Here is a 24,063-nt window from a genome sequence, read left to right as displayed (position 1 = left end):
TTTTTTAAATTTACTTTTTATTTTTTCCCCAGGTTTATTGATATATAATTGACATATAATATTATATACATTTAAGATATGCAGTGTGATAATTTGATACACTTAGGTATTGAGAAATGATTATCACAGTAAGATTAGTTAATACCTCCATCATTTCACACAGTTACCATTTCTTTTTGATGAGAATACTTGAGGTCTACTTTCTTAGCCACTTTCAAGTATACATTACAGTTTTAACTAGAGTCATCATGCTGTACATTAGGTCCCTGGAACTTATTCATCTTAAAATTATAAAATTAATATCCTTTTACCAACATGGAACTACCACACGATTCAGCAATCCCACTTTGAGGGTAAATATCCAAAGGAAATAGAATCTCGCTAAAATATTAGAAGTTGACTAATGCAGTCTTATGAAAGGTATAACAATCAGGAAAGTAATGATACAAGCTTCCATCTATTATGTTTTCAAAAACTAGAGGTATTTTAATCAATGAATATTTCCAACCATCTTGTCTAAGACTGTGTTTTTAACATAGAAATGAATATGTTTTAGTTTTTTTAATAAGACTGTTCTCAAGTTGAATAAGGAAAATAAAGGTAGAAACTGAAAAGGGGAGAAATTATATTTGATTCTTTGGTAATCAACTTGGTAGCCACATATAACTCTTTGACTTATTTATACCTCAGAACTGTGAAATATCTGTCCACCTTCGCTAGAAGACAGAAGTGAAGTTTGCAAGGGTCAGAAGTCTCTAATTCATGGGATAATTGTAAATTGAAATGTGAAATTTGGTAAGCTCATTAGCAGCATTATTATAGAACTTAAAAAGATAATTTTAAGGTTTAAATCTAGACATCAAAGCTCTCTCAGCTCTGCTTTATTAGCCAATGAGAGATTCGGTCATTATATACCGTTTTTCACAGAAGCTTAAATAATACTCCTTTAAGTTTATAAAAACTTTTCCCCTTAACTTTTAAAACATAGTAAAACTAAGTGTTTTTTTCTTTTGAAAAAATGTAAGTATTAGGGCTTCCCATGTGCCTCAGTGGTAAAGAATCTGCCTGCCAATGCAGGAGACACAGGTTTGATCCCTGGGTCAGAAAGATACCCTGGAGGAGGGCATGGCAACCCACTCCAGTATTTGTGCCTGGAGAATCCCATGGACAGAGGAACCTGGTGTGTTACAGTCCTTAGGGTCACGAAGAGTCAGACACAACTCAGTGACTCAGCACACACATACAAGGTAGTGTTTCCATTGTATTATCTTCCTCTCCCTGTCTGAGGAAAATAATGTGGGCATCCATGTTACCATTCTTTTCCAGTTGCATTCAGTAAGAAAACAGTTGAATTTCTGTATTTGAGAGGGAGGGTGCTCATCCAGAAGAGTAAGCCTATTGGTCTCAACATTGTACCTGTTTTTAGTGAAAGTGCAGTTGGTAAAGAATCCGCCTGCAATGCAGGAGACCCCAGTTCGATTCCTAGGTCGGGAAGATCTGCTGGAGAAGGGATAGGCTGCCCGCTCCGGTATTTTTGGGCTTCCCTTGTGGCTCAGCTGGTAAAGAATCCACCTGCAATGTGGGAGACATGGGTTTGATCCCGAGGTTGGGAAGATCCCCTAGAGAAGGGAAAGGCTACCCACTCCAGTATTCTGGCCTGGAGAATTCCATGGACTGTATAGTCCGTGGGGTCGCAAAGAGTCGGACACAACTGAGCAACTTTCACTCACAAATGGAGAAAACAAATTGAAAGCACTAGGTTTGGAGTGTTAGATAATGAGAACACTAGGATTTTGTATATACATCAAGCAGATGAAACAAATACAATTTATCTAATAAAAGTTAAAATAGTTAATGAAGGAAAACTTTCCCAGAATAGTTTTTTTTTCAGATTTCTTTTTTTAATTAATTAATTTTTTTAATTGAAGGATAATTGCTTTACAGAATTTTGTTGTTTTCTGTCAGACATCAACATGAATCAGCCACAGGTGTACATATGTCCCCTCCCTCTTGAACCTCCCTCCCATCTCCCTCCCCATCCCACCCCTCTAGGTTGATACAGAAAAATATGAAACGCTTCATGAATTTGTTTGCCATCCTTGCACAGGGGCCATGCTAATCTCTGTATCGTTCCAGTTTTACTATATGTGCTGCCAAAGTGAGCACCAGAATAGTTTTTAAAGTCTTGACACACAATTTTTTCTACTCATTCCTTACCCCCCTTTAATTTTCACCTTTCTCTCCTGTTTTTCTTTTCCCTGTGTTTGGGTAGCACTTTAGAACTAAAAATGCTCTATGAACGTTGTACACCAGTAAACTTGAACTTCACACACTTCACCAGGCGCTCCTGTACCTAACACCAAAATTGGAGGGAAGAGACAGGAAAAAGCTGAAATGGAACAAAGGGGCGATTCATGGTAGCAAGGCTAGTTGCAAGTTCCATTGCATTCTCTTGGTTACCATAGCTATATATGGCTGGATTCCCCTCTGACCTCTGCAGGATGAGAGAAGTAGCTATTTTAGCAACTAGATGGTTTTAAACTTGATCTTGGGGCTTCCCTAGTAGCTCGACAGTAAAGCATCTGCCTACAATGCAGGAGACCTGGGTTCAATCCCTGAGTTGAGAAGATCCCCTGGAAAAGGAAATGGCAACCCACTCTAGTATTCTTGCCTGGAGAATTCCATGGAGTTAGGAACCTGGTGGGCTACAACCCATGGGGGTTGCAAAGAGTCTGAAAGTTTTTGTATTAAGAAGAATCATTCTGATTGGCACCACTGAGCCCTTTGTCCCATTTATCCATCCAGAGGATACTGGAGACCTTGCTTCTGTCCTAATAATGTGAATAATTGAGAGAAACAGTTGAACAGGCAAACCAAATACCAGTGACTCAAATAGCCAGCTGCTGCTGCTGCTAAGTCGCTTCAGTTGTGTCCGACTCTGTGCGACCCCATAGACGGCAGCCCACCAGCCTCCCCTGTCCCTGGGATTCTCCAGGCAAGAATACTGGAGTGGGATGCCATTTCCTTCTCCAATGCATGAAAGTGAAAAGTGAAAGTGAAGTCGCTCAGTCGTGTCTGAATCTTAGCGACCCCATGGACTGCAGCCCACCAGGCTCCTCCGTCCATGGGATTTTCCAGGCAAGAGTACTGGAGTGGGGTGCCATTGCCTTCTCCGTCAAATAGCCAGAGTCTTTTCCAAACCATTATACTAGCTGAAAAGACTGTTTAACCCCTATTATTTTTACACACCTTTGTGTACTTGGCATTGATAGCATGTGCAGAAACATTAATAAACATCTTAATTACATTTTTAGTGAAGCATACTCAAATCATCCAGAAGTGTTTCTGTTAAGCCATTAGCAGATTTATCTTCTCTCTTCCTATAATTTCGTCTCCAAATATGTGGGCAGATTTTTCAGGGTTGAGTGGTTTGAGGTTGTTGTATTCCTCTACCATGACAATACCATGGAAGCATATTCTCCCTGTCAGGAAAATCTTAACAAAATACAGCTAAGTCCCCTGAGTTTGCCAGGGCTTTACTGATACCTGGTCAGAAAGATAACAGCTCTTTGTTTGGCCAGGTCTAGAACTGGAAATCTGTAAAATTGATCTCCTACGAATTACCATTTTATAATCTTTTCATCGCCGTTTGAAGGTATGTTGGAGCACATAAAATCTTATTTGTTTTGAATAGATAATACATTCACAATGTGCAAATCCCAAAGTCTAAGAATATATAGGAAAAAATTTCTCATTCCTATTTCAGCAGCCACCCTTTTCTCCTCTTACCAGCAAGCATTGTTCTTAGTTTTTTATGTTTCCTGTCAAAGATAGTCAGTTCATTCATAAGCAAGTGTGAATGCATAATCTTTTCCCCTTTTTATGCAAATAATAGCATATCATACATACTGCATATGTCAGTCAGGATTCATTTGGGGAAGCAGAGCTCTGAATAATGTGGAATAAAAGATTTATTATAGGCATGAGACTTTGTACAGTTGTAGATGAAAGTAAAGAAGTAAGAGTCTGTAAAGGGGAGCTTGGAAGATTAGAGAAAAGGTACTAATTTTGAAGTGGTGGCAAATGTGGACAAATGAAAGCTTGCCAGGGAACCTGGAAATTCTCCTTAACTCTTAATTAGCAAAGAAAGGCTGGTGGAGAAATCCCTGAGACAGTATTATCAAATAGAACTTCTGTGATGATGAAAATGTTCCATTTCTGCACTATTCAGTATGGTAGCCATCAGTCCTGTGTGCCTGTTGAGCACTTGAAATGTGGTTAGTATGACCAAGAAACTGAATTTTACATTTTATTTCACTTTAATTAATTTAAATAGCCACACATGGCAAGCAGTTACTGTTTTGGACAGCACAGCTCTAGAAGGTGCACCTGGCTATAGGTGTGACTTTGCTGTTAATCATCAGAAGTGGCAGTTGAGGATAAAGAGCTGGATGCAGAGCCAGGGAGAGCAGGCACACGCTGGCATCTCCAGGCACCTCTGCATCTGTCTTACCGCCTTCAGAGCATAATGGCTTCTGCTTCTCTTCTACTTTCCAGAATCTCACTTAAGTCTCTCTTGTGGCTAACTCTAACTCAGAACCATACAGGGAATTTTGGGGAATTGGGGGTATTTAGGGAAACATCATTCCAGTGAAACTAAATGTCAGGGTATTAAACCATCAGACTGCTTTTCTTACCTAACAGTGTATTCTGAAAATCTTAAAATACCAGAGCATAAAGAATTCCTTATTCTTTTTCGTAGTTGCTGTCTACTGTATGAATGTATAAATGTATGTACCCATTCACTTAACTACTTATTTTATAATTTATTGTAACAAAAAAAAAATCAATGGAGAAACAAACTTGGGTTGAGAAATGTTCCTGACTATACCATAAAATACAGAAGAAGCCACGAAAGAAAAGATTGAAATAAAAAATAAATTTTCTACACAGTAGAACTCATAATATGAATATTAGTTTTAAAATAATGTCTTCAGTGAATGATATTTTGATAGAAACTGACTTTTTTGTAAAACAAATACTAAGTCTGATTTCAGATTTTATAGATTTTCAGGTTATGATTAACCACACATATTTGATCATTAACGTCTATGCTTCATTAGGAAAAGGAAGATGAGAGGGTCTATTTAGTTTGCATGTTTGCTCCCTTTCTTCTTTCCTCCCTTCCTCCCTCCCTGGATTGCTAAGCAATTTTAAGTGTAATTATGATTTGAAAGTGGAAATAGAAAAAGAGCATGAAAGAAAAGTCATTGGATAGCCAGTCAGATCTTTTACCACTCCCTGCTAGCTCTGCAATTTTGTGAATATCATTATTAGGTTTCATTAAGGAAAGGTACTAGCTTATATTTGATTTTTCCCCACCGTAGTGAGGCTTCCTAGGTGGCTCAGTGGTAAAGAATCCGCCTGCCAATGAAGGAGCTTCAGAAGATGTGGGTTCGATCCCTGGTTTGGGAAGATTCCCTGGAGAAGGAAATGGCAACCCACTTCAGTATTCTTGCCTGGGAAATCCCATGAACAGAGGAGCCTGCCCATCTACAGTCCATGGGATTGCAAAGAGTTGGACATGACTGAAGCGATTGAGCATGTACCTCTGTAGTGAATAGCTCAGTTCAGTTGAGTTCGGTTCAGTCGTTCAGTTGTGTCCGACTCTCTGTGACCCCATGGACTGCAGCACACCAGGCTTCCCTGTCCATTACCAACTCCTGAAGCTTGCTCAAACTCATGTCCATTGAGTCGGTGATGCTGCCAACCATCTCATCCTCTGTCATCCCTTTCTCCTCCTGCCTTCAATCTTTCCCAGCATCAGGATCTTTTCCAAAGAGTCAGTTCTTTGCATCAGGTGGCCAAAGTATTGGGAGTTTCAGCTTCAGCATCAGTCCTTCCAATGAACACCCAGGACTGACCTCCTTTAGGATGGACTGGTTGGATCTCCTTGCAGTCCAAGAGACTCTCAAGAGTCTTCTCCAACACCACAGTTCAAACGCATCAATTCTTTGGCGCTCAGCTTTCTTTATACTCCAACTCTCACATCCATGCATAACTACTGGAAAAACCATAGCCTTGACTAGATGGACCTTTGTTGGCAAAATAATGTCTCTGCTTTTTAATATGCTGTCTAGGTTGGTCATAGCTTTTCTTCCAAGGAGCAAGCTTTGTTTAATTTCATGGCTGCAGTCACCATCTGCGGTGATTTTGAATAGCTCAGTACCTAATATTGAATTTTTGAATAGCTCAGTACCTAATACAAAATATTTGTTAATCTTATCTCTCTAGAACTCAAATTGCTGCTGCTGCTGTTGTTGTTTAGTCTCTAAGTTGTGTCCAACTTTTTGCAACCCCGTAGACTGTAGCCCACCAGGTTCCTCTCTCCATGGGATTTCCCAGGCAGAAATACTGAAATGGGTTGCCATTTCCTTTTCCAGGGATCTTCCTGAACCAGGGATTGAACCCACATCTCCTGCATTGGCAGACGGGTTCTTTACCACTGATCACCAGGGAAGCCCATTGAAGAACTCAAATTCCTCACTTGTAAATTATGGATTATATTTATGAGAATAGATATAGAGTAATATGTGTGAGAGGATTTTGTTAACCATAGATAATTTATACCTGCCTAAACAATTATCTTTTTGAAAGAGGACTGAGCTTGCAGGAAAAATATTAATATTGACATAGTAAAAGCCTTATAACTCAGTTCCAGGCCTGGGGATCAGGAGGCGTGGACTTTACCACTTTACTGTGACATTCCAAAGTGCAGTTTTCTCTTTTTGGAACTTTGGAAAGTGTAGAATCATTTGTGAATGTGAGCTGCAACTTTAGTGCAAAACAGACCCTGTTGACACAGATGACTTCTTGTCATCTCAAGGTGTTCTTGCTTTAATCTTCTCCCATTAATGCAGCACACATTCACTGAAGTATGCAAGATACTGTGCTAGGTGCTATAGCCCATATTACTGTATCAGCTCTTCTTTAATACAATTTGCTACTCTTATTTGAATTTTTTATTGATTTAATTTCTGTGATAACTGTAGTGAAGGACAACCTTGAAGAATATTTGAAATACATGCATGACTAATTCTGACTGTGACTTATTTTGATTTAGAAGAAGGCTGACCTTCTGCTCTAGTTAACAGAACGTCACATTTAAGGCTAATAAGATTCTAAAACAAAAGCTTTACTTGGGTGCTTTTTAAAAAATTCTTTGACAGCTAAGATTAGCTGGATTTTTATTAAATTTTCAAAACATGATTTTTAGAGTTCTGGAAACACATGCTACTCACAGAAGAGGATCTTGAATCAAAGAATTATTTAATCATTTACCTTTTCAGTCATTCTTATGACTTCATGGTCTTTCAAGCTTGATATTGAGACCCATACAGCTATTCCATGTCTTTGCCCAACAGGAATAAATAAAAATTGATATGTTAGGGGGAAGATATGTAGAGGCTAAGATTATTAGGATGATGATATTTTTATTTATACCTTTGTATTTGCAAATTTGAAATACTGTATATTTTTCCCTCAAGTATTAGTTACCAAAGGGAAAAAATGACCAATTAAAATGTCAAGACCACAGATAAATTATAGATCAAAATTTTAATAAGCATGATAATAATCAGATTAATTCTAAACTTCTCTACTAGTTTTTAACATATTATTTCAAATTTTTTGTCTTTATCTAATGAAGATTATTATTACTTGTAGCATAAGCACTTCCAACAGTATAATGGTAGATGTTGGCTTCAAAATTTTCAAGTTGCCCAAATTTGGAACTTACTTTCTAGGATTTATAGACTCTTCCTTTTTAAAGAGGGACTATCCCTTTCCTTCAGTTTAGCACTGCAGGTAGATTCCCTATAGTGGATGAATCTGCCTTGTTCTTATCACTAATAGCCCTAGGAATAGCAACTCTTTATTTAAGGCAGCAGTCCCCAACCTTTTTGGAACCAGGGACCAATTTCGTGGAAGACATTTTTTCCACAACCAGGGCAGTGGGAGGTTGTGGGGGACAGTTCAAGATGATTCAAGCCTGTTTAATTTATTGTGCACTTTATTTCTAATCTAATGTTGCCACTGATCTGACAGGAGGTACTGGTCTGCGGCCCCAGAGATTGGGGACCCTTGAATTAAGGCTTAAATTTTTAAAAAACATAATCTTTTTCTTTCAGACCTCTTAAGCCATGAAAATGCAGCAACACTGAATGATGTAAAGACACTGGTCCAGCAGCTATACACTACGCTGTGCATCGAGCAGCACCAGTTAAACAAGGAAAGGGAGCTTATCGAAAGATTAGAAGATCTCAAAGAACAGCTGGCGCCCCTGGAAAAGGTGCAAATTCAAATTTCACACTTTTCTCTTCACTAGTATTTTTTCCAGAGCATATATGTTTGCTTTTTTTCCCCCTCCAAGTTGTATGTGATTGAATTATGTTAATCTGACGAGTTTGGGGAACTGAATCATAAAAATCTTCCAATTAAAGCTAAGAAAGAACTTTAAAAGGAATAGTTTGGGCCTTGATAATGGACCTAGAGCTTTGAGGCCTGAATATATTCTCATTAACCATACATACTACCTTTATGACAAAGATTGGAATAATTGCTGATCAAGAAGGGTTCTAAGTGAGGTGGATAATCATTTTAGCCAACTTAAGAATTAATATTATATGGAATATCATGCAACTGTTAAAAAACAATTCTGTAGATCTAATATGCTATAGAAAACTCATGTTTTATGCAAAGTAAATTATAAGATAATGTACACATTAGTGCATTTTGTTATTGTTTAGTCAGTAAGTCGTCCAACTCTTTCATGATCCCAAGGACTATAGCCTACCAGGCTCTCTGTCCATGGGATTTCTCAGGCAAGAATGCTGGAGTGGGTTGCCATTTCCTTCTCCAGGGAATATTCCCAACCCAGGGATCGACCCTGCATCTCCTGTATTGGCAGACAGATTCTTTACCACTGAGCCACTATGGAAGCCCAGGGTAGTGCATACTATGATTCCATTTTTAATTGAAATATATGTTATACATATAGCCATACACATACACAAAGAAGAAAATAGAAGGAACATATTCCCAAATGCTAATAGAATAATAGAATTATGAATAATTTTTCTTCTTTATACTTTGCTGAATGTTTTACACTGAAGATGTGTCATCCTTATTTTTTAATAATGATGCAAGTATTTCCATGTTAAGAAACTAGACTATATTAGAGATTAAGGAGGAGAATAAATACTCTTAATATTGTGCTTTTTTCTTATTTCCTTAAAAGTAATGAACATATATCTCAAAGTTGTTCTCATTAAATTTAAGACCTTTAGAAATGTTTGAGGAACTATTGTAAAGGGAGATGAAATTTAAACTTTGTATTTTCAAAATGTAAAGCATTTTTTAATGTACCAGCTATAACAAAATAATTATCATCCTTTACTGAATATTTACTTTGTGCTAGGAATTGTCATATGTATTTTGCCTGTATTCTCTTATTTAACAGAACAACTCATTAATGAAGTTATAGTAATTCTCAGATCAGGGCCTGAACTCAGCTGTTCTGAATCCAGAGTCCATGCTCTGACTCACTGTGCGGTTTTGCCCCAGTAGACCTCTTGAGTAAAAAATTAATGATAGATTAAATCTTGTATGCTACAGTGAGAGAACAGTAGCCTATTTTTGTTTCCCTCTTTCAAAGAAAATAATCTTGTGGTTGGATAAAGACCTATTGAAACTAACTTATTTCACCATATTTTCAGCTACTAGTATACTAAAAATGTTATTCCTATAAAATATTATTCAGTAAAAACTGCAGATACTATTTAGGAAGACAAACTATATTTTCTAGAATTGAGACTAACTTGTATCTTGATTGCAAGCCCTGTTCTTAAGTGAACATAGAACAGTTTAAATAAGAGTTTAAAATTGATTCAATGTCAAAATGCTTTAGAGTTGACCGATTATGTGTGACTTATAGGTACGAATTGAAATCAGCAGAAAAGCTGAGAAGAGGACCACTTTGGTGCTATGGGGTGGACTTGCCTACATGGCCACACAGTTTGGCATTTTGGCCCGGCTTACCTGGTGGGAATATTCTTGGGACATCATGGAGCCAGTCACCTACTTCATCACTTATGGAAGTGCCATGGCAATGTATGCATATTTTGTAATGACACGCCAGGTAAGAATTCCTCTTCAAGTAACTTTTCGTGACATAGTGAAATTTTTGTTGTTACAGTAGTTCTCTTTTCTTTCATATTCTTTATAAGGACAGTTCCCTTTAAGTAAATCACTTATCCTTTATACACAGTTACTTACATATACACACATACGTGCACATGCTCATGCATGCCAGTTATGTATCAGGCACTAGTCTAGGTGCTAGAGATAAGAGATATATAAGACATGGCTTTGGCCCCCATGGAGCAAACAGATTATTAAGAGAACCATGTAAACTGCTAAATTTATAACAATATTATGGTAAGATAGAGAATAAGAAGGCACAGGAGAAGAGAGGTCAGCTGTAGGATAACTTGTTCAGCTCAGTTGGCTTGGCTTTTTAAATACTGTGTAATTAATGTAGCAGTCAGATGGGGTAGTTTTTTGTTTTTATCAAATATTTGGAATGGAGAATTGGTGAAAACTAATCAAATAAACAAAACTCTGGTTTACTTCTAAATATATCAGTAGTATGGGTATTTGTTATTGTTATTTTAATGTCAAGGAAGAGAAATGAAAATCAGATATCTAATCACTATTCTGTTCTTTAACAACCAAGGCTCATGTATTAAATATCAGTATCTAGAACTAATAGTTATTGTTAGTGCTATTTTTTTAGTAGCTTGGAAATCCATAGAAAGTATGAGGGATTTATTATTGCCTTATGTGATACAATCACAGATCCAGGCTCCCTTGAATAAAAATCATTTGAAATAGTTGAGACAGATGAGAAACTTTTTCTATTTTCTGAAGTGTCAAAAGAATTCTGAGAGTTGCTTCTTATGTTTTTACATGGCCTCTGTTAAATGAACATAGATATTTTGTTTCTGTTGTCATTAGACCAATGGTTATAGGCCTATTTTTGTGAGGGAAAATGAAAGCTCAAGGGTGTTATTTAACCTTTCTGGGCCTCCCAAATTTGTCTAGTGGGCAGGAGAGAGAAAGTACATTGCTCTTGTCCTGCTATTATTTGCCCAGCGTCTCTAGCACTTAATCCCATGTCTAGCTCATATTTGTCACTCTGTATGAACAGAGCTGGCAACCAGATCAGTCGTATCTAATCACACCTCTGGGCATGGCTTGTGTATGTCTATATGTCTGTCTGCATGTCTTTCCCTCTTTCTCTGCACTGTCCTTCTCCCTCATATATCTCTTTGTTGTTGTTTAGTTTCCAAATCGTGTCTGACTGTTGGTGACCCCCTGAACCGTAGCCTGCCAGGCTCCTCTGTCCATGGGATTTCCCAGGCAAGAAAACTGGAGTGGGTTGCCATTTCCTTCTCCAGAGGATCTTCCCAACCCAGGGATTGAACCTATATCTCCTGCATTGGCAGGTGGATTTTTTACCACTGAGACACCTCTTTAATGGGTTCTTTTTATCATTTGAAATCTAGACTCCATAGCCGATCATGACTGGTTGCTGTCCTTTCCAAATGTCTCTCAACTCATCTGTGTATGTACTAGGTATTTTAAACACATTAAATTACAGTTGTCCCTTGAACATCAGGGTCTAGGGGCATCAACGCTCTATGAAGTAAAAAAAAAAAAAAATCACATATAACTTACAGTTGTCCCTCCAAATCCATGGTTCCTCTGTATCCATAGTTTCTCCATATCCATGGTTCCACATCTGGGGATTCACCTGACTGTGGATCGTGTAGTGCTATAGTATTTACCATTGAAAAAATCCACATATAAGTGGACCTGTTCAGTTCAAACCCATGTTGTTCAAGGGTCAACTGTATAGCCTTTGAATGTGTTAGTCGCTCAGTCGTGTTGGACTCTTTGCGACACTCCAAGGACTGTGGCCCTCTAGACTATCCTATCTAGACTATCGAGATTGCCGGGAGAAATATCAATAACTTCAGATGTGCAGATGACACCACCCTTATGGCAGAAAGCAAAGAAGAACTAAAGAGCCTCTTGATGAAAGTGAAAGAGAAGAGTGAAAGAGTTGGCTTAAAGCTCAACATTCAGAAAACTAAGATCATGGCATCCGGTTCCATCACTTCATGGCAAATAGATGGGGAAACAGTGGAAACAGTGGCTGACTTTATTTTTGGGGGCTCCAAAATCACTGCAGAAGGTGACTGCAGCCATGAAATTAAAAGACGCTTACTCCTTGGAAGGAAAGTTATGACCAAACTAGACAGCATATTAAAAAGCAGAGACATTACTTTGCCAACAAGGGTTCATCTAGTTAAGGCTGTGGTTTTTCCAGTAGTCATGTATGGTTGTGAGAGTTGGACTATAAAGAAAGCTGAGAACTGAAGAATTGATGCTTTTGAACTGTGGTGTTGGAGAAGACTCTTGAGAGTCCCTTGGACTGCAAGGAGATCCAACCAGTCCATCCTAAAGGAGGTCAGTCCTGGGTGTTCATTGGAAGGACTAATGCTGAAGCTGAAACTCCAATACTTGGGCCACCTGATGCGAAGAGCTGACTCATTTGAAAAGACTCTGATGCTGGGAAAGATTGAAGGCAGGAGGAGAAGGGGACGACAGAGGATGAGACAGTTGGATGGCATCGCCGACTCAATGGACACGAGTTTGGGTAAACTCCGGGAGTTGGTGATGGACTGGGAGGCCTGGCATCCTGCGGTCCATGGGGTCGCAAAAAGTTGGACACAGCTGAGCAACTGAATTGAACTGAACTGAGACTATCCTACCGTATGGTCTTTGTTTCCCCGAAATGCCCTGAGTTTTCCTCCACTGACTTCCTTCACATCATTCTATTAACTGGAAAGGTTTTCTTTGTTGATCTCTACCTGTCATACATCAAGATTTACTTGTGAAACTGTGCAAGTGTTAGTTGTTCAGTTGTGTCTGTCTCTTTGTTACCCTGTGGACTGTAGTCCTCCAGGCTTCTCTGTCCAGGGGATTCTCCAGACAAGAACACTGAAGTGGGTTGCCATGCCCTTCTCCAAGGGATTTTCCTGACCCATGGATCAAACATGGGTCTCACGCGTTGCAGGCAAATTCTTTTACCATCTGAGGTTTACTTAAATGCTTATCTTTCATTAATCTTTGACTACTTCCCTGCAGCCCATTTTGCTTTCTCCCTCTTCTGAATTCGTTTGGCACATTGTGCCTCTCATTTCATTCATCCTATGCCATCTTGTATTATAGTTATTCCTGTTCAGTGTCTTGTCCCCCCTACTAGACTGTGATAGTTTTCGAGGCAAGGTGTTCAATTTTTATTTCCATACCATGCCTAATACAGTGCCTATCTGTCCTACTGTTTAAATGCTGAACTGCTGTGATTCCTCAACATTTTTGCTGCCCCCAAGTGACTGGTTGCAAAATAGCAGTAGTAAACAATTTAGTCTTGTGAATAGGAAAACATTGACCAAATTGAATGTAAAATATTCTTCCCCATATCAATATCCATAATTAACACCCATGAAGCAAAAGCCTATTCAATAGCATTTAAACTGTTGAATAAGCATTTATTAGCACCTAAATAGATTCCAAAGTGTATTAAGTTCCAAAGAATTTTTATAAGATGACAAGTTCCTTGAGATCATAAAATCAAATAGAGTATTGAATTTTACTACTAGTTCAGTGAGACCTAAGTACCACTTTCTATCATATGAAAAAGCCTGACAATAATAAATTGCCATTTGAAAAAGTTACTTCAGCAGGCATGTGAACCACTATTCAATACCCTAGCCCAAGTATTTTCAACAAAGGGGATGTCACCCTCAAGGAGGCAAAAATTGGTTCTTGAGGAGTAAAACAGCTTGGAAATTACAACAGATAAATAGATACACAGTATACCTGTGGTATTAAAACCTCTCTGGGGAGAAGAGGCAGCTAAGGGGAAAATATCTAAAAAGGCAACTTAAGGTAAGGATGAAAAAAGATTAAGAAACACTGACCTAGCTTTTAATACCCTTTGTCATCTCATTTCCAACATTCATGCTTTATGTTCTGTTATACTCCAACAAACTACTTCAGTGAACATTCAGGACCTACTTATAATAAAAATTAGTATACCTAAACCTTTAGGCTCCTCACATCTCTCTTGTTTCTGTCACCTTCCTCATGTGTTGCTTCCTTTTCTGTCCCAATTAGACCATATTGTCATTCTGTTCAATCACTCCTCCATTGTTTTTCCATTATATGTACTCTGTAAACTCATAATCTTGGATAATTCTAGCCACTTACCCTATATCCAGGCTGCTGAACATTGCTAGAGAAAAATCATGTAATAGTATGGAATGGGCAACTGCTTGTGTTACTAATTAGATTTTCTTCCCCCATAAAAAATTACTAGTTACTTCAAGACTTCACATCAAGCTCCTCATCCCACCTTTAACTTTGCCTTCTACTTCTCCTAGAAAATTGAGCTTAAGAGATAGAAGCTTTCTAATTCCTAAACTCTGTGAGTTTAATAGTATCCTTACTGGCTTTCATACTGTTTCCTTAAATTCAAATAAGAGGTGGCATTTTCCTGATCAGGGCTAGCTCTTCTACCTCTTCTTCATCTTATTACCTCCTTCCAGAATCTTACCCCAGTACATATTTTTTATGTGTTCTCTATGTTACCAAACTACCCCTCTCTGACTCTCTTACCTTTATAATCAAGCTCTCCATGTCGTTCTCCTCAGTTATTATCAAATCGCCAAGTTTATAGAATAGAGTCTAGCATGTAGTTGCTTCGTAAATGCTTGTTGCCCAAGAAAGGATACATAGACTAGATCTGAATAAATTGAATTAGTATATACATTTATATTCTTTTTTTTTTAGCATACAATTATTTATTTATTTATTTATTTATTTATTTTTTATTTTATTTTATTTTATTTTATATATTCTTACCAAAGATAAGTAAGTAGCCTAGTCACAGCAACTTAGATGAAAGTAGAGGGCTTTCTCTCAAATTTTTAATCCAGCATTTGTCCCTTAGGTCAATATTATTTGATCCAGGTCATGATTCTGTCTTTTTAAAAAGCTTCCACAAACCCCTCAACTACTGTTCATTCATTTTCTGTCATTCTCAGTAATTAAATATTTACTTCTGTTTCCAGTTGTGGCATACTAGGTAATCAGAACAATGCTCTCATTAGGAAATGTTAAAATAGTTAAACAAAACATAGAACACATCTGCCTGTAGATTCTAGAGAACACACAGGATAACAAAAATTACCAGGCAAGGACCAGAAGAAGAGAAGTCTCAGTAAGGTGCATCTGGTGTTTAGGTGTCCTTTTTCCTCTGGGGATTTATACTGATTAAAGGCCGAGAGGCCAAGAAGCTGAGCCATACTTGATAACCTAGAAGGACCAAAGCCATAAACATTCATGTCCAGGGATTGCTAAAATAGGTTGAAACATGTTTGCTTTGGTTTGGAATTTTAAAGGCCACTGTTTTAGAATAGAAGAACCTGTTCTTTCAATCATCCCAGTGTTGTAAATTGGATTGAAGTAGTCTTGGAATACTGGAAATCCCATAGTGCTAATCTCACAGGTTCCAGGCAGAAGAAAATATTAATCTCCCTGGAAGGAGATAACATTATCCTAAGCCTAAATACAGAGTTAAACATACAATAAAAAATAAACAGATACACAAGAAAATACCTACAAAAACAATAGATATTTGAAATACAGATAGGAGATCTAGTAACTGGATTTATCAGACAAAGCCTTTAAAATGATTATACTTACTATATTTGGGGAGATAAAAGGTAAGGTTGAGAATATTAACAGATAACTTGATTTTTTTAAAAAAACCAATGAACATTCTAGAGAACAAATTTAATGGATTGATTTAACTGCAGAGTAGACATAAGTGGGATATAGTGACCTGGAAATAAATCAGAAGAAATAAATATGGAAAGACATAAAGAAGTAAAATACAGGAGAAGGTAAGAGGTATAGAGGATAAAGTGAAAAGGCCTAATACATTTTAATTTTCTTAGTGTCTCAGAAGGAGAGGAGAAAAAGAATGGGAACAGACAATATTTAAAGAGCTGGTGAATGAGAGTTTTCTAAAATAATGAAAGACATTAATTTATAGATTTAAAAATTCTGTCAAATACTAACCAGTATAAAGGAAGAGAAGCCCACATCTAGACACATCAGAAGTAAAATTGCAAAAGACAAAGACAAAGAAGAAATCTTAAGAGAAGCAAAAGGAGAAAAAGAAAGGATTGCCTTCAGAGGAGTCACTGTTAGATAGCATGTCAACCACAGAAATGAAGGTAATCTCAACCACCAGAAGGTAATAGAATGGTATCTACTATGTGTTGAAAGAGAATAACTGTCAACTTAGGATTCTATATTCAGCAAAAATATCCTTCCAAAATAAAGGTTAAATAAAGATGTTTCCAGACAAAGGAATAGAGAACTTGTCACCTGTAGATCTGTACAAAGGAAATACTAGAGGTTGTTGTTCTTTGGGCAGAGGAAGGTTATCACAGATGGAAAGTCAAAAAAAGCAGGAAGGAATGAAGAGTAATGAAAATGGTAAATCTGTGAGTGAATCTAAATGAATATTAAATGGACTTCCCTGGTGGTCCAGTGGTTAAGAATCCACCTGCCAATGCAGAGAACACAGGTTTGATCTCTGGTCCAGGAAGATTCCACATGCCACAAGGCAACCAAGCCCATGCACCACAACTACTGAGCCCGTGCCACAACTACTAAGCCCGCACACCCCAGAGCCTATGCTGCAAGAGAAGCCACCACAATGAGAAGTCCGTGCACCACAACTAGAGAAAGCCTGCGTACTGCGACAAAGACACAGCACAGCCAAAAAATAATAATAAATGAATATTAAATGTGTAAAACAATCTAATAAACTCTTATGGAATTTAAAATACAGAAAAAACTAAAACATAGAAAAATAGCATATGTATCTGGAGGGGATAAGTGAACTTGAAGTGTTCTAATGTCCCTTTGTTGCCTAGAAAAAGGGTAAAAGTATCACTTCCAGTCCACTTTTATTTTTGGTCCTAGCCAGTGCAGAAGGCAAGAAAAAGCTACAGTGGATGAAAATATTGGAAAGAAAAACAACTGGCATGATTCATAGATTTTGCACATAGAAAAAATTTTAAAACATATATAGATAATTGGTTAGAATTCATAAATGAGTTTCATTAAAGTTACTGGATACAAGGTCAGTGCACATAAATGAGTTACATATCTATATGCCAACCACAAATGGTTAGAAAATGAAACTTTTTAAAAGGTGCAACTTAAAATGACTTTTAAAAATAAGTCATGCAAAAGATGTACAAGATGTCTATGTAGAAAAGCATAAAATTAAAGGAGATTTAATAAATGTAATGATACCCCATGTTCATGGACCAGAAAAGTAGATACTGTAAAAATGTTGGTTCTATCCACATTGATCTGTTAGATTCAGTGCAACCCCAGTTAGAATCCCAATAAATTTGGGATTGGGGGAAGAGATTTGATTAAGCTACTTCTAAACTTTATATGGAAACAAAAAGACCAAGAAAAGTCAATAAACTCTTGAAGAAAAACTACATAAAAGGGTTTACTGTATCAGATATGAAGACTACACCTTTAGTAGTCTACAATACTACAGTACAGAGGACACTACAGTACTACAGTGATTAAGATAGTGACACAGGGTTGGACAAATAGTCCAATGGAATAGAAGAGAAAAGTAGAAACAGTCCTAGTATAAATGAACTTTTGATTTTAAAAAATGGCACTGCAGAGAAAAAGTCTTTTGGTAAATGGTGCTAGGAAAATTGATTGTCCATATAAAAAAAAGAAATGATCCCATCCTTATACTATAAACAAAAATTAATTCCAGATGGATTGTGAAAGGTAACATGATGAAGCTCCTGGAAAATAATAATATAGAAGAATATCTTAATTACTGTGGAATAGAAAACAACTTTTTACACAAAATAAGAAGTACCATAAAAAATAGGAATAATAAATTAGGTTGTATTAACGTTAAGAACATCTTTTTACTGAAGAGCACCATTAGGAGGGAGAATGAGCTGGGAGGTGATGTTTGCAGTATGTATATCCAACAAAGGATCCATATATATTAACAAATCCTACAAGACAATAAGAAAAAGACAGACAATCCAGATGTGCAGAGACACTTCTAAAAGAGGATATGCAAATGGCCAGTAATATAAAAGAGGATATGAAAAAACCTCAGCCTCATGAGTGATCATGGAAATGCTGTATATCATCAAGAGAAGTAAAAACATGTAAAAATTTGTACACAAATGTTCATAGCAAGATTATTCATAATAGCCAAAAAGCAGGATAACCTGAATGTCTATCAGTTGACAAGTAGGTAAATAAAATGTAGCATATGCATTCAGTGGAGTCTTATTTGGCAATAAAAAGAAATAATGTACTGATACATGAAACAAATAGATGAGCCTTGAAAGAAGCCAGACACAAAAGGCTATATGTTGTATGATTCCACTTATGAAATATCCAGAATAGGCAAATCTACAGAGACAGAAAGTAAACAAGTAGTTAACCTAGAACTGGAAGTATGGAGGGAGATCAGAAGTGATATTAAAGGGTATGGGGTTTCTTTGGGGGAAAATATTCTAAAATTTACTGTAGTAATGATTGTACAGTTCTGTGACTGTGCTAAAAAGCACTATTATACCTTAAATAGGTAAATTGTATGGTATCTCCAGTAAAGTTGTTATTAAAATGTAAGGTAGGGCTTCCCTTGTGACTTATGAATCTGCCTGCCAGTACAGGAGACACAAGTTCAATCTCTGGTCCGGGAAGATCCCACATGCTGTGAAGCAAGTAAGCCTGTGCACCACAACTATTGAGCCCGTGCTCTAGAGCCCCTGAGCCACAACTACTGAGCCCCCAAGGCCCTAGAGTCTGTAATTCACAGCAGGAGAAGCCTACGCAGTGAGAAGTCTGCACACTGCAACTGGAGAGCAGCCCCTGCTCTCTGCAATTAGAAAAAAAGCCTATGCAGCAACAAAGACCCAGCACAGCCAAAAATAAATAGATAAATAAAATTCTATAAAATAAAATATGAGGTAGTCGTGTAAATAATATAATTTAGGAGTTTGGGATTAACATACACACACTACTATACATAAAACAGATAAGCAACAGGGACCTACTATATAGCACATGGAATGATACTCAGTATTTTGTAGTAACCTATATCTGAATCACTGTGCAATACACCTGAAACTGGTACACACAAAAGATGAATATCACAAACGAGTGAAAGTAGTGAGTGAAAGTAGCCATACACATTGCATACTATCTGACTTCATTTTTATTAATATAAAATTTTAAAAACCAGGTGAAACTGATCTGTAGACCTCAGGAAGATGCATCTTAAGTAAGAAAGCTATAAAGAGAGCAAGAAAACAGATACCATAAAAGTCATGATAGTGATTATTTTGCAGGGGAAGAAAGGGTGAGTAATTGGACGGGGCAGGAAGGAGCCTTCTGAGTTATTGGCAGTATTCTATTTTCTTTACCTAGTGACGATTAACATTTATTATGTGATGATGATTCTTTAGGAAGTACTACATTTTTGCTTTGTGTACTCTTCTGTGTTTTCACAATAAAAAAATTTTAAGAAATAAATATTTAACACAGCACATGTCAGCAGTATATCTTTATATGCAATCATGTGTACTGAATCTAATCAATAGTAAGTGCTTATTTTGTGACGATAGTGTGCTAAGGACTAATAATTTAATTTTTCTTTTATTTTTGTAGGAATATGTTTATCCAGAAGCCAGAGACAGACAATACTTATTATTTTTCCATAAAGGAGCCAAAAAGTCACGTTTTGACCTAGAGAAATACAATCAACTCAAGGACGCAATTGCTCAGGTAAGTTTTCCAAAAATGAAAATAAACCCCAGCCCCATCTTGTACAGTGGCGGCATCATCATCTATAATCACACTACTTAAATGGGTAAACTCTGAAAGAATGATTCAGTCCTCTTCTTCCTATGCAAATTATTCCTCAACCAGTACAAATGACTGTTTTAATGTGTACACCTCTCCAGGAAGTTTTATATAACACAAGCAGGTGTTATATAACACAAGGAAAGATAATGTGTCCCATCTATCCTGTTAACACTAACATATTGAAATTTTTAGACCTATTTTTGGTTTTTTAGTTTTTGTATCTTTACCTTTCTGTCTGTTTTTACCTATCTCTCTTTTTTTAATCTTTCTACAACTGACCCCCAAGATCTCTCACCTAAAATGTGTGGTAGCAATGGGGCAAAAATAAAATCTAGGTAAAAGAGAGATGACTAGAAATCTTTGCCAGGTGCAAGTCAGAGGTTATTGAGCTACTAGATGCTTTTTTAAAAGATTGATATTTTATTTCTCATAACAGTTACCTCTTTCACATTTCTGATTATGCCTCCCCCTCACTCTATATCTTTGATTTTGGTTAAGAAATACTCATTCCTTTTCTTTGCAGTCTTTCATGACTTTAGAGGTTTTTTAAAACCTCAAGAAACCCTTCCCTTCTCTTCAAAGTTTAATTATCTTCTCTGGACCTTCTCCACCTTCTCTGTCCCTTTGTGGTGATGGGGTTGTGCTTTGAATAGGTTTAATTTGTCTTCCTGCCTCGGCCTAAGTGAATTCTTATCTTCTGTTGCTGTGTGTGGTAGTTGTCAACTGGAGGAAATGTAGCAGAGTGGTCTCTGGAGCTATTAAAAAAATAGGTGCTTCAGCCCCATCCCCACACTGGGGGTGAGGCCCAAGCATGTGTGAGTTTTGAAAGTGCTGCAGTTGACTTCACATCCCTGTTTTTAAAATTACTGATAAATGAAAAGCTAGACAAATAACTAAAGTCTTGAGCAGCATAATTTAAATTCTGACTCCAAAAATAAATAAATACTGGCTCCATACAAAAGTTTGTGCAAGGGCTTCGCTGAAGAAATGCCATCAAGGTACATCCGATGCTGTCGCATTCTTGAGCCCCAAATCCTGCCCTGTTGATTGCACAGCCTTTCCTGGAGGCTCTGTTGACAGCTGAAACTACCAGGACCCGCTTCTGTTTCCATACTCCTTTACTGTCCTGTGCCTTTAACACCCTTCACCACTGAGGCACTCCTACTTTCAGAGTGATTCAGATGATTTCTCTTGGACTCATAATGATGGAGGAAAGACAATTTCCTTTTCTCAGGAGACAGTAATATCGTTGAAAGCTTGACTAGTCAGTTTTTCTCACCTTTTGTTTCTATTTTAGGCAGAAATGGATCTTAAGAGACTGAGAGACCCATTACAAGTACATCTGCCCCTCCGACAAATTGGTGAAAAAGATTGATCTGCAAAGAGCCTCTGAGTCCCGGCAGAAAGAACACCTGTTTATACCTATGGCCTTTTTAATTAAAGCATTGCAGGTGGAAGCTGGGAGCCATGTTGGGGTAGAGGGTTTTTACCTTTAATTAAAAAACAAAAACAAAAAGATCTTAGGGAAGAAAGGAGTGTTAAAATCTGAGGATCATGCTTTGTTTAATATAAGCTCAAAGGGCTTAGTGAAATATTGTCTTAATCAAGCATCTCAGTTTCTGGATGAAAATGATGCACTATATAGTTGAGAGATTCACAAAGAAAAATTGATGCTGGGGGTGTTTGTCTCTTGCATCTTCTTTGCAGGGTCAGCAAAACAGTAACACACCAGCACCCCACTCAGCTCTAATTTTCTTTTTTTAATTTAACTTTTCTTAATTTTGACATAGTATTAAATAAATCCACCAGAAAAGCAAAACCTCAAGATATGTGGTTGGCAAACAGAGTCTGCGCCCATGTGATTAGCTTTTATTTTAGACTGGACCCAGTCTCTGCAAAGTTACCAGGAATCTCTCCCATTTGTGCACATTTCTGACCACCCACACCTGTTGGTACACTAATTTTATCCATATGATAATTGGAACCAACTTATGACTGTTTAATAATTGACACTTTGGATTATCCCTTCATACCTTCTTAAATGTCTATATATTTCAGTGCTCTGAATCACTATCTAGAAATCACTGGCAACACTGCATGAGGTTTCTTTTGTTTTGTTTTGTTTTTTACTAACTAATCTTTAAGAGGAAGACAAATTGCCCTCCTTTATTTAACTATCCCATTGATTCCTCTCTCCCTCCACAGCTCAAGCCAGGGGGTTAGTGTTTAGCTATATTACTGAATCAGGAAGATGTAAGGTTTACAAATTGGCTAAAAATCATGGCTCTGTAGTAATTTCAGAACCCGAATAGTTTCATTGCTGTTAATCTGCTCATGTGACAGCATTCCAGGCCACCCAGATGGCCTTGCCTTGTCTGGAGGCTTTGTTAATCTTGAAGGATACCCACTTCCATGCTGTTTGTGAACCCTCCCACCTCCACCACTTAAGTAGTTGTAAATCAAGTGAGTGGATCTCAAAGGGTGCAATTTATCTTTATATAGGAATACATTTCTATGGTTTCTTTCAACCTACCCTCTTCACCCTATTTTTTCTTACCTTAAATTGAGAGAAAGAGGAAATAATCTTATACTCGATCAAAATATTTTCTATCCTATTTCCAGATGACATCTGCACTTGGAGAGTCAAAGGAATCCGTGTCTAATATCCTGTTTTTATTAATAACGACTTGTAGGGGCAGGATGAAAGGATGACGGGGCTTGCCACACAGCTAGTTGATTCACTTTGTTCTTTCACATGATCCATCCCTCCTCTTTGTGGCAAGGGTTTTCTTTCTCTTTTTCTTCCTTCTTTGGGATCATTGTGTATGAAGAGAAACACTTTAAGTGACAAACCCAGACTCCAGGTGCCTTGCAGAGGTTGAAGGCCAGCCAGGATTGCTGCTGCTCCTGCCACCACCCCTCCCTTCCACTGGCATGACGGAATGAAAGGATGCATGTCTCCACTTCCCATCCCTCCTCCCACTTCCTTCCTCATCCGCCCCCAAGTTGTTCAACCCCCTTCCCTCATTTATTTCTGTTAAGCTCTGTGAATTATTTTTAAACCATTTATCCTGTTTGTACGCAGGGTTTTTAAGAAGAAACAGCACAGTGCAATGAGCAAATCCTTTCAGGTTGTGTGGGAGGCTCGGGAGGGGAGAACGTGAAGAAAAGTTCTTTAAACAAATAGCAAAATATTGAACATGTGTAAAATCCTGTATCATTTATGAAATATGTATAAAAAGCAATGTACCTTCTGGAACAATAAATACTTATTCAATTTTTGAACTATAGCATCTCATTCTTTAAAGCAAAGCAACCAAAATCAGAAATAAAAACAAGCTTGTTTTCTTCTGATTCAAAGTGGGAAGGTTTTTACCTCTAAAATTAATCTTTATAAAAATACAATTTGGAAATTTTTTTGTACCCAGAGCCTGTATTTTTAAAAGGCATTTCACGAAGTCTTCCTAAACTTAAGATGGTTGATATTTTCCTAGTTTTTCAGAGCCACCAGAATTTCAGTTATCAACAACCCAGATAGCACCAGCAGAAGGCACTGAGACTAATATCCTTATCTCCTGATTAACAGGAACTATCTCCATTGCATCAGAACACCAGATTACCCAGTGTGGTCTCCTGGACTCCAGAAACTTGTTCAAGAATGAACTAAGATCAAATTCTCATTATTTTAAGAGTTTGTATCACATTTATGTTTACCAAATGGGAAGATACCACATGCTGCCTAGTCCATTGAAGGCCTATCGAAAAGCATGTGTTAAATCTCTGCATTAAGTGCAGTGTGAGATATACTAAGAGCCTCCACAGCCAGGGTCCTGCCTCCAGTCAGCTCACAGCCACCAACACAGACATTCCTAAGACACATAAGGCTTAAGAAGATAAGATTGAAAATGTTAAGCTGTTGTTTGT

The 24,063-nt window shown here is 37.4% G+C and overlaps 1 protein-coding gene and 1 non-coding gene across 6 annotated transcripts in view; one reads left to right on the top strand and one right to left on the bottom strand.

The window, feature by feature from the left end:
- Window positions 1-23,424, top strand: part of MCU (mitochondrial calcium uniporter) — a 281,814-nt gene extending 258,390 nt beyond the window's left edge. For 4 of the 5 annotated variants that reach the window (XM_081566539.1, XM_081566530.1, XM_081566505.1 and 1 more), the window contains 4 exons: window positions 8,190-8,350; window positions 9,995-10,198; window positions 19,942-20,058; window positions 21,437-23,424. In XM_081566539.1, coding sequence (XP_081422665.1) covers window positions 10,064-10,198; window positions 19,942-20,058; window positions 21,437-21,514 — 330 coding nt within the window. In that variant the 5' untranslated portion in view covers window positions 8,190-8,350; window positions 9,995-10,063 and the 3' untranslated portion in view covers window positions 21,515-23,424. The remainder of the gene's footprint in view (window positions 1-8,189; window positions 8,351-9,994; window positions 10,199-19,941; window positions 20,059-21,436) is intronic. The other variant, XM_081566514.1, reaches the window with a different exon arrangement.
- LOC145539974 (U6 spliceosomal RNA) lies at window positions 2,063-2,166 on the bottom strand. Its single transcript, XR_014078111.1, has one exon. It is a non-coding gene; the product is annotated as a U6 spliceosomal RNA (small nuclear RNA).
- Window positions 23,425-24,063: the final 639 nt, after the last annotated feature.

The sequence above is a fragment of the Giraffa tippelskirchi genome, chromosome 2, assembly GCF_054371585.1.
Source record: "Giraffa tippelskirchi isolate mGirTip1 chromosome 2, T2T-mGirTip1v1.2.pri, whole genome shotgun sequence".
Lineage (NCBI taxonomy): Eukaryota > Metazoa > Chordata > Mammalia > Artiodactyla > Giraffidae > Giraffa > Giraffa tippelskirchi.
Note: the sequence above shows the minus strand (reverse complement) of the source record. Positions and strands in the feature narration are given on the sequence as shown.